The sequence below is a fragment of the Stomoxys calcitrans genome, chromosome 4 (assembly GCF_963082655.1).
Source record: "Stomoxys calcitrans chromosome 4, idStoCalc2.1, whole genome shotgun sequence".
NCBI classification, from domain to species: domain Eukaryota; kingdom Metazoa; phylum Arthropoda; class Insecta; order Diptera; family Muscidae; genus Stomoxys; species Stomoxys calcitrans.
Window position 1 is genome coordinate 1,708,066 of NC_081555.1, and position 13,419 is coordinate 1,721,484.

General features: G+C 36.2%; 3 protein-coding genes across 4 annotated transcripts in view; all 3 read left to right on the top strand.

Moving 5' to 3' along the window:
* Positions 1 to 534: 534 nt before the first annotated feature.
* On the top strand, positions 535 to 1,551 carry LOC106091478 (RING finger protein narya). Its single transcript, XM_013258017.2, has one exon. The coding sequence runs from the start codon at positions 661 to 663 to the stop codon at positions 1,549 to 1,551; it is 891 nt and encodes a 296-aa protein (XP_013113471.2). The 5' UTR covers positions 535 to 660.
* A 1,677-nt stretch (positions 1,552 to 3,228) lies between these two features.
* LOC106091471 (uncharacterized) lies at positions 3,229 to 4,863 on the top strand. Of its 2 annotated transcripts, XR_001222002.2 has the most exons (4): positions 3,229 to 3,308; positions 3,542 to 3,628; positions 3,705 to 4,102; positions 4,164 to 4,863. XR_001222002.2 is itself a non-coding variant. In XM_013257999.2 (3 exons), exons 1-3 carry the CDS (start codon positions 3,249 to 3,251, stop codon positions 3,885 to 3,887), a joined length of 330 nt encoding a protein of 109 aa, XP_013113453.1. In that variant the 5' UTR covers positions 3,229 to 3,248; the 3' UTR covers positions 3,888 to 4,863. The 2 variants fall into 2 exon arrangements, 1 of the variants encoding a protein (XP_013113453.1); XM_013257999.2 differs by having other exon boundaries at positions 3,705 to 4,863.
* A 4,085-nt stretch (positions 4,864 to 8,948) lies between these two features.
* The window catches only part of LOC106091473 (serine/threonine-protein kinase minibrain), a 77,420-nt gene continuing 72,949 nt past the window's right edge, over positions 8,949 to 13,419 (top strand). The window contains exons 1-2 of the mRNA XM_013258001.2: positions 8,949 to 9,121; positions 10,381 to 10,545. The gene's annotated coding sequence lies outside the window, so the exon portion shown is untranslated. The remainder of the gene's footprint in view (positions 9,122 to 10,380; positions 10,546 to 13,419) is intronic.

A 13,419-nucleotide genomic window follows, 5' to 3' on the forward strand; every position in this document is an offset into this window, starting at 1 on the left:
GCTGTTACAACGTCAACAACAAGACGTTTTACTAGATGGCTTTTGCATTTCTCCAAAACTGAGGACGTACTACGATATATAGATTTGGCAATGTCAAAAGAGCTTACAACTCATCGAAATAAATGCCAAAAAACATCCATATAGACGAATGTGAGTGATAGGTCTTCGATTCGGCTGGTCTTCTTTTCAGACATCGGAAAATGTTAATCATATTATTGTCATTGAAAGTTATTCGAACCGAAAAGCGATTTACCATTTGCCCATTAGTTTCTACCATCATCTCATAAAGGAATGGAAATAAGTTCAAATGAAAGTGTGTTTAAAACACAAATCTCGCCAGGATTAATGTGGGTATAATCACCACTAGTATATATATTTTTTTTAATTTACTGTAATCTAAGCTAAGAACATTCGTTGGGACATAGGAATCGACCCATCTTAGTTGCAATAATTCTTACAATCAGCGCCACCTACTTTTTACACACATGTTTTTTAAGCCCGCCCCTGCTATTGGAAATCTAGATGTGTCGGAAATAACACATGGGCGGCAATGTTGGCAGCATCGTTTACCGTTAGTCTTAAGACAAATAGCTCTGCACCTCGTTTTTGAAGTAATTGGTCAAGTTTTCTATTTTATCGGAAAAAGCCTTTCGAACTAAAATGTTTCCCTTGTTTTGTAACAATTGCTTTCGACGCCAATCGCTCGAGCCGCACCTGATATTCTATGTTTCAAGTTGCGCCCATGTGCTTTGCGAAGAATGTGTCCAGAAGTGTGCTCTTTGCAAAAAAGTCTACAAGCCCTATGCCATTAATAATGAAACGCCCTGGGAAATAGCCGAATATTTTGAAACTCCCAATAAGCACAGCCACAAATATTCAAAAATCCTAAGGTTCCAATATAGCCAGCAACTACGGCTGGCCAAATTTGAGGAAATGCAACATTTTGAGAAAATGGAACAAGATTTACTTGCAGAAACCTCTTCGAACGAATCAAGCGGAATGCAAGATATGCTGAAAGAACTATTAAACATTGACAAAAATGAAGAGCAAGCAAGTGCACAAATTAGACAAACAGGCGAATCTAATAAGCATATTTCTAGAGCATCCAAGATGGAGGAGCAGTCCAAGCCTAGTTATCGAAGAAATGGTCACCGGAAAAGCACCAGTAACTTTGCAGATCTGGCACTACATGATTCAAGCTCTAAATCAAAGAACCCTGTTTCAATGGTGTCAATGATGGAGGAGGAGCAGCCCGAGACTGTTTGTAAACATAAACGCCAAGAAACCGCCGAAATGAGGAAACAGGAATTGAACGCGTCTATGGTAAAGCAAGAAATTAGGCCTCGTTACGAAAAAGATGTTCGTCGAGCAAATAATCCTTCATCATTTTCATGTGGCTATACTCCATATCATCCCAAATCTGTTTCCAAATGCAGCACTTTAACTAGGGCCGAGGGAGTTATGCCAGCAGATCGAGGCCATGGTCAGAAGGTTTTGCCGAGTTTTTTAGCCAGCCCGGACCGCAAAAAAAAGAAACTAACCAATTTTTAAAATGGGCGCAATCAGGAGTCAGGCCCAATTAAAGACATGAATAACTTTTTTTTAACTATGTAGCTTCTGAATTATATTTAATTTTATAGAATTAAAATTAAACTTGGTTATTTCATCGTAACAAGAAATTATTTTACTAATGTACTTACCTTTTTTGTGGAACTTTCCATGCACCATGTCACCACACATTCGCTGTTGTTTGTAAAAAAAAGTAAAATGGTAGTTAGACGTATGTATCATAAAAAAATCTCTCAGTTGTAGATCTTACCTTCATATATCCATTTCCTTAGATTGCTCTTTAAGCTGTGTGCTGTATTCGGTGTTTATTTTCCTAGTTTCCTTTTCCCGAAAGAAAGGAGTGAGAGGAGGATGGCTCCAATATGGAGTCAGGGAATGGAATTGGCGGTCTTCCTCTATAAACTCGTCATCGGTATGGTGTGGTAAGGTTGAAAGTTTTCACAGACCACAAGTAGTAAACCAATGGGAACAAGGTACTTGGTGTGTCCTTTATATTCAGCTGGAAACTGCAAGCATTGTTGCTATGAGTCCAAAATTTACCCCCACGAACTCTTTTTTTACATTTATAATATTTCAAGACGTTAAATTTACTTTCACTACTATGGATTTCACGACAATCCCCTTCACTACAAACCATACGCGTTATTCAATTCATATTCAACGTATTTACGTGTTATATGTTTAATGTTTAAATTGATGAACTCAAGCGGTGGGGCACCGATTAGTTTGTTCAGAGCAAAAACATTCAAAATTTGGCTTTAGGATTTATTAGCTATCAAAGATTCCAATATGGGCGCACATGCCAACAGATGGCTCCAAAATGCGACGCGATGAGGATGCGTGCCTTTGAAATTCAGCAATATGAGAAGTCCATTTCAAATGTTCCAACCCCAATTCACAAATATTTTTGAGGTTAGGTTTAATGTTTTTGTTTGTTTTCATTCACTGGGAATTGTCAACATGAAATATTTAAATATTTTTTGAATTAGTTGTGAATAGAATTTCATTGTGAATAGAGCTCATTGTGAATAGGATTTCATTGCGAATACATCTGATCCGCAAAAAAATGTGGCAGCCCCAATTTCCGCCCGTAATCCTTATTCTTGTATGTCCTTCGCAAATAATTCTTATCCGTTTCGACTGAAATTTTATGCGGTTAAGTCTGCTATTTTATGGCAATGAAATTAAACGTTGGAAAGAGAGTACAAAAGGCAAAAGAGTACAAAGAGTATATGTCGGTAAAACGATGTTGGCAGTGAATGTTTAAAAAGGCATTCAAAAATGATAACAGCTTAGCTTTATCTATGCACAATTGACTATGAATAGTAGTCCTGGAATGAAATGCACAATAGAGACATCCCCTATTTATTCACCATTATCAATTCACAAGGGATGACAGTGATTTACAATAGTAGCTGTCAACGAGTCAGGACATTGAACAGAACAAGTGAGAGAAAACGAAATGGGGAGAGAGAGAGAGAGAATGTGTGTGTGTTTAAGGATATTGTACATGTGTGTTTGTTTGTATCGCAATTGTCTTCTTTGACATTGCAATTAGCAAACTAAGGTGTTTGTTGCCATTTTTTGGGCAATTTTTGTAGCTTCTCCAGTAAGAGATTAGCAAAATTTTTAACAAACATAAACCGCACACACATTTTGTTGAGCAGCTCCAGCAAATCATGACACCATTCGATGATTTTTCGTATCTTATTAATTTCGTTTTACTTGGGGAGGAACCGGTAAGTAAATTTAGCAAGGAACCAGAAAAAATGCATGCAAATGACGCACAAAAAAAAAAAATGAACGTACACTTGGTGTTGCGAGTTTCCAGTGGTCAAGGCGGAACATAATTTTCTGCATTATTTACAAATAAAAAAGCCGCAAAGAACTCATTCAGTTGTGAAATAAGAAAAAAATAGCTATATTTGTTTTAGAAATTATTTCTTTGTTTATCATTTTTTGCCCTATGCAGACCATCGAGGACTTCATATTGTTGGTTGGTACTTTTGTGGCGTTTGTAGCTTTTATTCTATGGTGCTGTTTTCCCATACAACCCAAGGTAAGAAATACAAAAGATTTTAAAACAAGGTATGCATGAAACTCGTATGTGTATGGACATTCTCTTCCTCTTCTAGGACTCTAATCATCGGCAGTTCTCTTGCAAAACAATGCATTCCATTGACAATACAGCACAACAACAAATCCACACTAGCTACAGCAAAACATCGGCGAATTCTCTTATTTATAACGACTATGTTCTGAGAAATGGCTCCAGCAATGGTGGAGGAGGCCAACATAGCTATCACTGTTGTACCTAAGTCCAATTCCAAAGTTAGTGTAAAGGGGGTTTAGGAATCAGAAAGAGATCTTCTAATCTCTAAGGCATGCAGGTGAAAATATTGTTGAACATACCAAACGACATATAGGAAAAATTAGATGAAAGTCAAATTATTACTCATGAAATGGCAAGAACCCCATCCAAACTAAAGGAAGACACTCCGTTTTTATTCGCCTTAGTATTATTTCAGAAGAAGTAAGATTTTTGTAAACTATAATGTTGTGTTATATGCTTTGTGTCTGCTTTATCCCCCAAGAAAGCAAGCTTCTTAAATTGTCATGGACCCCGAACCAACCAACCAACCAACCTATATGGTGGAAACACTACTGCAATGTAAATATCATTTTTCTCCCCTTTGAAAAAGTCTAACAGGCGCTGCTAAAGGCCAAACAAACAAAAATATACCTAGTGTAAATGTATTAGTTTCTTATATTTTAGTTGTAAGTACATAAATGTTTTATGACTAAAACAAAGCAATTAATTTAAACATTAAAAGAAAATTCATTGATAGACTGATTTATTATGTGTGAATGATAATTGGATGCCACATATGTGGCAAACTTAAAAAAGGTTATACAAAATGATAATTCTATTTATTAGCTCAACAGTAATGGTTCTTAAAAAAAATACGAAATCAAATACACCTATCCAGGATATAACTTGATTTATGCGTTTATTATTTAAATCCCCCCTTTACATCCAAGCCATTCTTAAAGTAACTACTTTTTTTGTTTTTAAATAAATATTATAATACTATTGAAGTTGTTATTGTCTACATACTACATACATATATTGCTCTTAAACTCAACATGCAAACATAAGCTCCATCAAAACAGACGAAATTTGTGTAAACCTAAATACATAAATATTTTCTCAAATTATTATATTGTGCTAGTCCATAACCATCGATATAAACATAAATCCAATAAATAAATAATACTTGAACTATAAAGGTAGATGCAGAGTATTAATTTAATGAATTACACAATGAGCTATGTAGAGCCTCTGCGGTTTTTGGATTCTTCAATTTCTTATATTTGCAAGTTGTGATTTCATTCGGAGGCCTGTTTGGTCCGCTGTGAAACCTCAGCGGGAAGAAGTGTGGGAGAAAAGGTACCAAATCCTAGCCCTAGAGAGAGAGAGAAAAACGATGATTTCCATCTCGCAGAGGAGTACTGGTTCACACCTATTTAAGTTAAACCTAGCGATTTCAATTCAGGTGGTCTCGTTGTGTCTCTTGCCGAAATCAATTAGTACTGTCGATGGTTAGGTTAGTTTGAAAATAGGGTGCAGATATTAATCCGCCCCATGCCACTATAGGCAGACACCTAAGCCTGTAATCGGCTTGTTGTGCGTCCCAAAAACTATAAAGTAACCTCTGAAAAAGAAAATTTTAAGTAAGGAATTCCGCTTACAAAATCCTTAATTGTTTTCAACACCACTCCCCTAAGTTGGTTCATGTCAGATATTGTGTCTCCACCTAAGTGCCCGTATCTGTTAGACGCGAAAGCCCGGCAAAGACAAAGGAAATGTTCCAACGTCTCATCATCTTCCCCGTAGTACACATGTACTGTCGATACAATTGCAGACTCTTGGATTTTAGACATGATCGTTTGAATTTGAGAGGAACAATCATGTCCAGATGGATATTGGTCGGAAACAGTGATGTCAGATTAATATGAAAGAAAATCAGCACTTTTCAAAAAAAATGGCATTTTCGGCACTTCAATTTTAAAAAATCTGTGAAAAAACGGAACATATGTTTTAAAAATAAAACGCATAGTTTTAATAAAAAAATACATATATATATATATAAAGGTCTTAAGTTAAGGCCTTGTCATGCTCTCGTAAAATGCCGTAAATGTACGAAAACGTGTCAGCTGTTTTCTTTTGCTTTGTGAAAGCACATGCAAACGATAACCGAACGTCTGTCGACCATAACCGATGCTATCGTATCGGCTGATCCATGTTAGCACTATGCTAATTCCACACACTCCGGCACGCATTTCGATCTCACTGTACTAGAGCCCACGGCCTTGAGGGCCGCCATATACACATACTGATTTAGACCCGGCACGGAATGATTAGAAGCATCACATCAGTTGAAACTCTGAGCTCCAATTTGTTTGGCATTAGGGGAAGCTCAGCTGAGAGCTACCGGGAGAGTCCACAGAATGGCTTCGTATACGGAGCAGCTACAATTGCAGTAGCGGACAATCAGCGGTATCGAATGGAGAGTTCCCGTGAGAGACCGGGCGGCAACGGCTCTTGCTTAAATACTGAGTGCCTGTGATACTCGATCTGACAAGGCGACCTATTGGCGTCTTTTAATAACCAATGGCCATAACTTTCCCATGGCGATCGGTGATAAGAACGAGTTTGACGAGCATCGCTACCTCCACATACAAATGTGGCTATAACATCAGCAACAACAACTGATTTCGAAAACCGTAAATCCCATCCCAGAATTTCTTTTGCCTCCATCGTTATGGCACATAGCTCTCCATGAAATGTTGTGTGTGTCGTAGAATAGCCCCAATCCAGTCCCTGTCTCCTAAAACCCTCCTCAGTCTGACCACCACATCCATAGTGTCCAGAAGGGAAACTTGGCCGTACTCTGTCTCCCCATGCGGCTCAGGGTGGTGACTCTCGACCCATCTCCTCGTTCTTAAATGCCCTCTCAACATTCTGAAGGACGCCATCGCGTAATCCTTCAGTTGGAAAGGCGTCTCAACTTCTCGCATCACTGCATGTAGGGACGTCTTCTCCGACCTGCCCTTGAGTTATACCTGAAGTTTTTTGACTTTAGACGCTGTCTCACCTTCAAGTCGTTTTTTGTTAAAAAAAATTGTTTTGTTTGAAATGTCAAATGCTACGCTTTGATATAAGCATAATTTAAGGTACATTTGTTCTACATTTACACTGCATTTACGAGAGTATAACCAGGCCTTTAGGCTGCTTCATTTATGTGATCAAGCAGGAGATAGGTCTACATGGTAGAAATATGGTCCGATTTAGACCGGATTTTTTTGCTAATGATGGCAAAAATACATGTCAATAAACTCAAAAAGTCAAGCGATCGATTTATATGGCAACCATACCCAAATTGCTTTAGATTTGGAGTATGTGGGGAGTGTATATATCGGGTCAAAATAGCCTTTCAAGGTTGGTACTATATTCAGTTTTCGCAATGAATTTCCATATAAAAAAAAAAAATAAGCGGGAAATATTGATGAAAAATGTTCATTTCGCTATAACCTGTTTTTTCATCTAGGGAAAATTTACATTTCACGACGCCCAAAAAGAGCACAACCACAAAATAACGCCACCGCCAAACTTCTAATTAGGTCTGTTCGCGTACTTTTCCAAAAAAAAAAAAAAAATAGCCGGAGAGTAAGAGTCAATTTACTCTATTTCCAAATGTCAAAATTTGCTCTCTCTGTCGCTGGCAAATAAAGTACGCGAACAACTTCCAGTAAAAATGTATGCATATTTGCAAAAATTTTTTGGTTCCCGAACACTGCTATTGTAACTAAGTGTTTGTTAGTGATCTTGCTCACATGTACTTACTTGGGATGGAAAACAATTAAGTATTTGTAGATGCATAAACAAGAAAGAATTTGTATATAAATATAAATAAAGATACTTCTAAAATAAACAACAAATGTTTCTTTCATAGCAAGCTATTGCAATAAATCTTTGATTTTGTGATTTTGAAACAAGAGGAAGACGCTGGCAAAGGCTTTTAGAAAGCTGTGTTTATTTAACTTTTAACAATAAAAATGCTACAAAATCTAGTTATATTTACAAATGAAATTCGTTTCCTTTAAAAAAGTTTTGTGTTTCATTATTTATTAATTTCGAAGGGGTGGGTTTTGGTTGAAATTACATGAATTTGAGAACGGTTCACACACTCACATTTGTGTGTAACATGTGCGTAAGCAGCTGATAAATTGATTGGTGCCATACTAATTTTTATATGTAAATGGCAACATTTTGGCCAAAGAAACCCAAAAAAATACCCAGTAATAGCCTTTTAGAGAAAAAGACATTTCAGCAGGAGATCTGCATTTATGGCAATTATATAAAAATGTCCCTTATTACTCTCTGTACTAAATTTTAGCCAGATCTGGCAAAAAACCACGATATATTTTTGTTGTTGAGCTAATGACTCTACCTCTTAGTTATACCATGGGTTACATGCGTAAACTTAAAATTAAAATCATTAAGGCTGTCAAATCTGCTGATAGAAAATGTCATCATATAGGAGAAAACGTACACAAAGAATAAATGTAACAAGAAAACAAGTTGACATCCTCAATGGCAAGTACTGGTACTAATAGAATAGTGAATCCTGCTCATTCAGTCAATCTTGCCATAATAAACCCCGATTACTCTGCTCTTTAAATCGGGATTAAATGGCTCGATCACCTGTTTTCCCTTTATAAAATCATCTGACGAGAGCCTTATATCCGGATTTAAAGTGTAGTGTAAACGGGGTTATAGATAATTACTGTGTTTTTTGCTATCCCATTTGTATGTTATTTTCGTATGACATAAACTAAAAATGTGAGCAAAAACTGATTTTTTATGCGTAATAATTGTTAAAGTTGTGAAAAAGCTGGTTAAATCACAAATATATGAAAACAATTTAATTTGGGATTGCTTTCATTCGACTGACAATAAAACAGCTGATTTTTTTATGTTTTTGCCAGAGGGAATAGAGAATTGAAAAGTGATTTTAAAATTAATTCATTCATTTAATTTTTATCACTCGACATGTACAACTCTACATGTGCTAAATTTGACATGTCATAAGGCAAACATATTTTAATTTATTTAAAACACACGCGGAAAACTAAAATATTAAATTTCATTATTGTTATTTCGGCTCAGTCGATGTTTTTGCTGAGATCGGCGGCTAAATTTAAGCCGCACCAGCCGATGAAAACAGCATCGGCGGCGACGAGGATGAAGCAAAATTATTGGGCAGCGGCTCATCGCCGGCTGAAATCGCCTTGGCTTCGTACTCTGGGTTCGTGCATTAATATTTGTTTGTCGTATCCATCTTATAGCCGTTCAAACACGCATTTTATTAAATTTTATCATCAATTTGTTGATAAATTCATTAAAATGAGAAAATATAATAGTTACGCGATGTAAATTCTATGGAGTATCATAAATGCAGTGCTAATTAAAAGCAAATACCGTGCGGTAATAATATGATATGTGTTCCCTTTGTGTGTGTGCGTTTGTGTTGAGTTTGCTGTAAAAATCAAATGAGAATGGAAAAAATGAGCTGCATTTTCATAAAACGATGAAATAATACGAAAAATTAAATATGTAAATGCAATATATTGACAAAAAATAAAGTAATACTTGGTGGTATGCCTAATTTATCAAAGAAAAAGCCCAACAATGTGAAGTTTATAAGCAAATATGAGCAAATTCGTAGAAGCCAAAAGCCAATGAAAGGAAGAAGAAGAAAATATCGCCCATAAAGCAAAGTGTGTGTGGTGGAAGAATAGCAAAAATAAATTTAACAAAATAAAGGGAAAAACCTGGTGGCGGCATTTTCTCTAAAGAAATGTGAAACAAAGCAAATTGTGAATCTTAATCTGAGTGTTAACAAAGGCCAAGCTCAGTGTATATGTATTAGTGAATATAAAAAACGCAACTTTAAAGTTGCTTGAATTTCTGCAAGAAAAAATTTGCAAAAAATATAATTAGAAAAAAAGAGAGAATTGGAGAAAGGATAGGATAGTTATTGTCGTGTGTATGAGTGTAAGTGTGTGTGTGTGTGGCGGACGCAAGAAGTGTTTTTTCTGCTGCAGCTCTGTTGCTTCGCTGTTGTAGACAGACGTCTGCGTTGCCGACTGTGGAAGCCTTCTTCAACGCGCTGCTGCCCAAATGGGAAAGGCTTAGTTCATTTAGCATATACATTACAGGACCGAGTCTAGCAAACAGCATAATTATCGTCAATATTAAAGCGTGGTTATTTTCTGATATTCTCTTGAATATTGCCATAAGTTTATATTTTGCAGTCAATGTATTTCGGCGACAACCGACAAAGGCATTGTTCATTAGCATTTTTTTTGTTACAAAGAAAGGTCAAAATACAAATGTGAACGGAGTTCTTCGAATTAAAAGCAGACAACAAAAAGCGAATACAACAAAAACAAATGCAACGCTCCGTACACCTTTCCTCCGCACAATAAACCTATCTGTTCCCACACACTGACACAAACACACAAGAAGTTTGAATTTTACTCTCCCGTTCTTCACCTCTCTCTCCAACAGTAACAACAAACAACAACATCATTATTGTGTTTTTCTCAACGCTCTCGCTCTCTCTCTCGCTGTCTGTGTTTCTTATTTTCGGTGTCATTCGAAGAGATTTGTTTGGATTTCCTTATTTTCTTTTTTATTCCCACTCGAAATGAAATTTACATTTTGTGTGTGTTTTGTTTTAGTTTTAAACCTGTATTGCTAAGATACCAACAACAACACAACAATAACAAGAAATTTTAATTATAATTGTAAAAAAATACAAAATGTTGCTAAAGATTCTACCGCGACGACGTGGATATGCGGAGTAACGGAATAACATTTAAGAAACCACTTCTAAAAATAATGATGTAAGTAGTGCACTTGTTTATCTTTCGTAATTAGGAATTGTTAAATTATTTATAAATAGAGTTCTATTCGTAGAATTCTTGTGTTTTTTTTTCATCTAATTTATGTGTTTGTCTTAAAACTTAGAACCGAGGCAATACTCATTTTGTCAGTATTGAAGGTATTTTTGTGTCAGTATTTTATAGCAGAATATCCTTGTAATGCAACAACCAAACGAACTTGTTATTACAGCTTTGAAGAAGACGGAATCTAGTTATCCATTACGATTTAGGCAACAAATCCAACGCATACTGATCTTTTTTTGTAATTAATGCGCAGATTTGATCAAATAAAACTAAATTAAACAAAATTCTTATACTGCCTTTTTAGTTTGAGGAAAACAAAACATAACCTTATATGTGGTACATAAAGTGTTTGCGATGACATTCTACACACTGATTTAAGTATCTTGATATCGTATTGGACCAATAATAGGGGCGTAAGCACGTTACTCGGAGCCCCGTAGTTCAGAGGTAAACATGCCCGCCTTTTTCAATGATGGCCTGGGTTCAAATCCCGACGAGAATATCAGAAAAAAATCTACAGCGTTGGTTATTTCCTACTAATGCTGGCGACTTGTGAGGTATTTACCTTAGGTATTCGGCCGTGTAAACGTCTCTACGAATTGGTGTCATTCTGCGTCAAGCCTTTCCGACTCGCCAATAAAAAGGAGATTCCTTATTCTTAGCTAATAACTTTTTTCGGTCAGTACTCCTCAATGAAATGATCATGGGCAAGTTTGATTTTGGAAGCAATATCTCTTGCACTTTCCAGCAATCTGGGGAAAAGGGCGGATCTTGAGTGAAGTGTTATATTCAAGAAGAAAAAATAAAACGTAGATCATTAACTTGTAGAAAGGGAAATAAACGAAAATTATAAAAAATCAACTTTGCCCTAAGAGTTGGTACTCTTTTTTGTCTATACACGTGAACAACTGTCAAACTCCATATAAAAAATTAGAAAGGAAAAATGTATGAAAACAGTAAATTTCTTTTTTTAGCTTACGACTTTGTGTGTGAAGAGGACCAACAAATTCTAGCGAAATTGTGATAAAACACACTTATAAAAGCTATACCCAGGAGTCTCCAGCTCGGCTAAGCGATTATCTATCCCATAAAGCAACGGGGGGAAAATTCTCGCACATCAATGAGTGCTGTCTGATTGAAGTTGAAGCTCAGTGGATTGGGGCCCCCTATTTATAGCCAAATCCGAATCCAACTTACTTTTCCCGCGCAACCGTGTAAAAAAATACTCTAATCTAGATATATCTAAAACAACCTCCTTTACCAAATGTTGTACAAAATAGGCATTTTGGGAGTTTAATCGGTTTGTGAGACAGCTTTAAAGTCTGGTCTGCTAAGAATTAAAAAAAGATATAAGATCGGAATTTTAGCTTAACAAATGTAAAAAATACGCATTTTGAGAGTTTTAATAGAGAGATCGGTTTGTAAGGCAGCTGTAAAATCTAAGTTAAGAAAGGCATTACCTTGGAATTTCAGCTCAGTAACATAACGTGGCTAGATCGTCTTAGAATTAATAGGATCAAAGATTCTTTAGCCAATGTAGAGCTATTTTCATTTTGGGTAGTTTAGTTTGGTAGTGAAACGGAAATTCTTTTTACGTGCATTACCTTTTGTTTTTTTGTATAACAGGCTTGGCCGGCTACCCTCACCCCATGATGATCTTGGTTTTTTTTTTAGAAGACATGCATATTTCTGTCGTCGCTTTGTTTAATTCTTATTTTTTCTTTATTCATTTACAATATATTATACACTCCTCCTCAATGTTTGTTCATTGACATTGTGTGGTAGTAGCGTTAAGTGTTGGAGATAAAACACAGGTTAGCGAAATCCAACACGCATGTGAATAAGCAGCCTAGATTTGAGCTAGGAAATTGGCTAAACGTGGGGATTAATTTTGGCGATGAAACTTCTTTTTCCCATTTAACAAAATAATCACTTATAATCTAAGACATATTTGTCTTTATAAGCGAAAATATCATACTGGGTAACTGCAAATGGATTCAATGGCAAAATAACTCCAACGGTTCTAAGCTAAAGAATGAATTAGACAATTTGTGATACACTGTTCTAAATTATACCTCATTTCTGTATGGCATTGATAGAAACTTATGGTAATCATAAGAGGCAAGGTCTTGACTGAAGAGTGGGTGAGCGAAAATTTCCCATCCACTGCTTTTTTTTAAATAGTTTCTGACGGGTATTGCAACATGTTATTGAATATTCTGGTAATTTTTTGTTGATTGCTTGCCTAAGCCAGTGGTGGGCAAATACACACTATTGCACATTACCGTGTACGAAAGCAACAACAGAAATACTTCACTCTGATTTCACCAAACATTGAGAATTACTCCGGCGCTATGGATTCTCCACTTTTGGCTGCGCTTTACATATAATTATTGACATATGATCGAATACTGTATTATAACAGATTCACCAACTAAAATACCACTTTTTTGTAATTGACACAAATCATTATTATTCTGCTACAGTCTTCAGATATAGCTTTAGGAATCTGGTCGTTTGATCAATTGAAGCGGTCCATACTTATTCTGCAGTCAAATTAGAATGTTTTTCCGGGCATGTAAATAGGTGGTTTGTGGCATGGGTTCCTGAGCTACATGCAGGGTATATATTGCGGATAGTATCGTCTAAACTGATAGATTACAGCGCACTGGGGAAATCCCTATTTCAGACTACGGGGCTTCAACTTCGCGTTTCTAATCTCTACGTATGATTGACGACCGCATATGAAGTTCATAATCCCCCTCTTCGTCGTGTCGATGATGTCATTAAAAAGGGTGGTGTGACTGACCG

Coding starts and splice junctions, on each gene's coding strand:
- LOC106091478 (XM_013258017.2), top strand. CDS start 661: ATGTTTCCCTTGTTTTGTAACAATTGCTTTCGACGCCAATCGCTCGAG.
- LOC106091471 (XM_013257999.2), top strand. CDS start 3,249: ATGACACCATTCGATGATTTTTCGTATCTTATTAATTTCGTTTTACTT. Junction 3,309..3,541: donor TTTTACTTGGGGAGGAACCG/GTAAGTAAATTT, acceptor TGCCCTATGCAG/ACCATCGAGGACTTCATATT. Junction 3,629..3,704: donor GTTTTCCCATACAACCCAAG/GTAAGAAATACA, acceptor TTCCTCTTCTAG/GACTCTAATCATCGGCAGTT.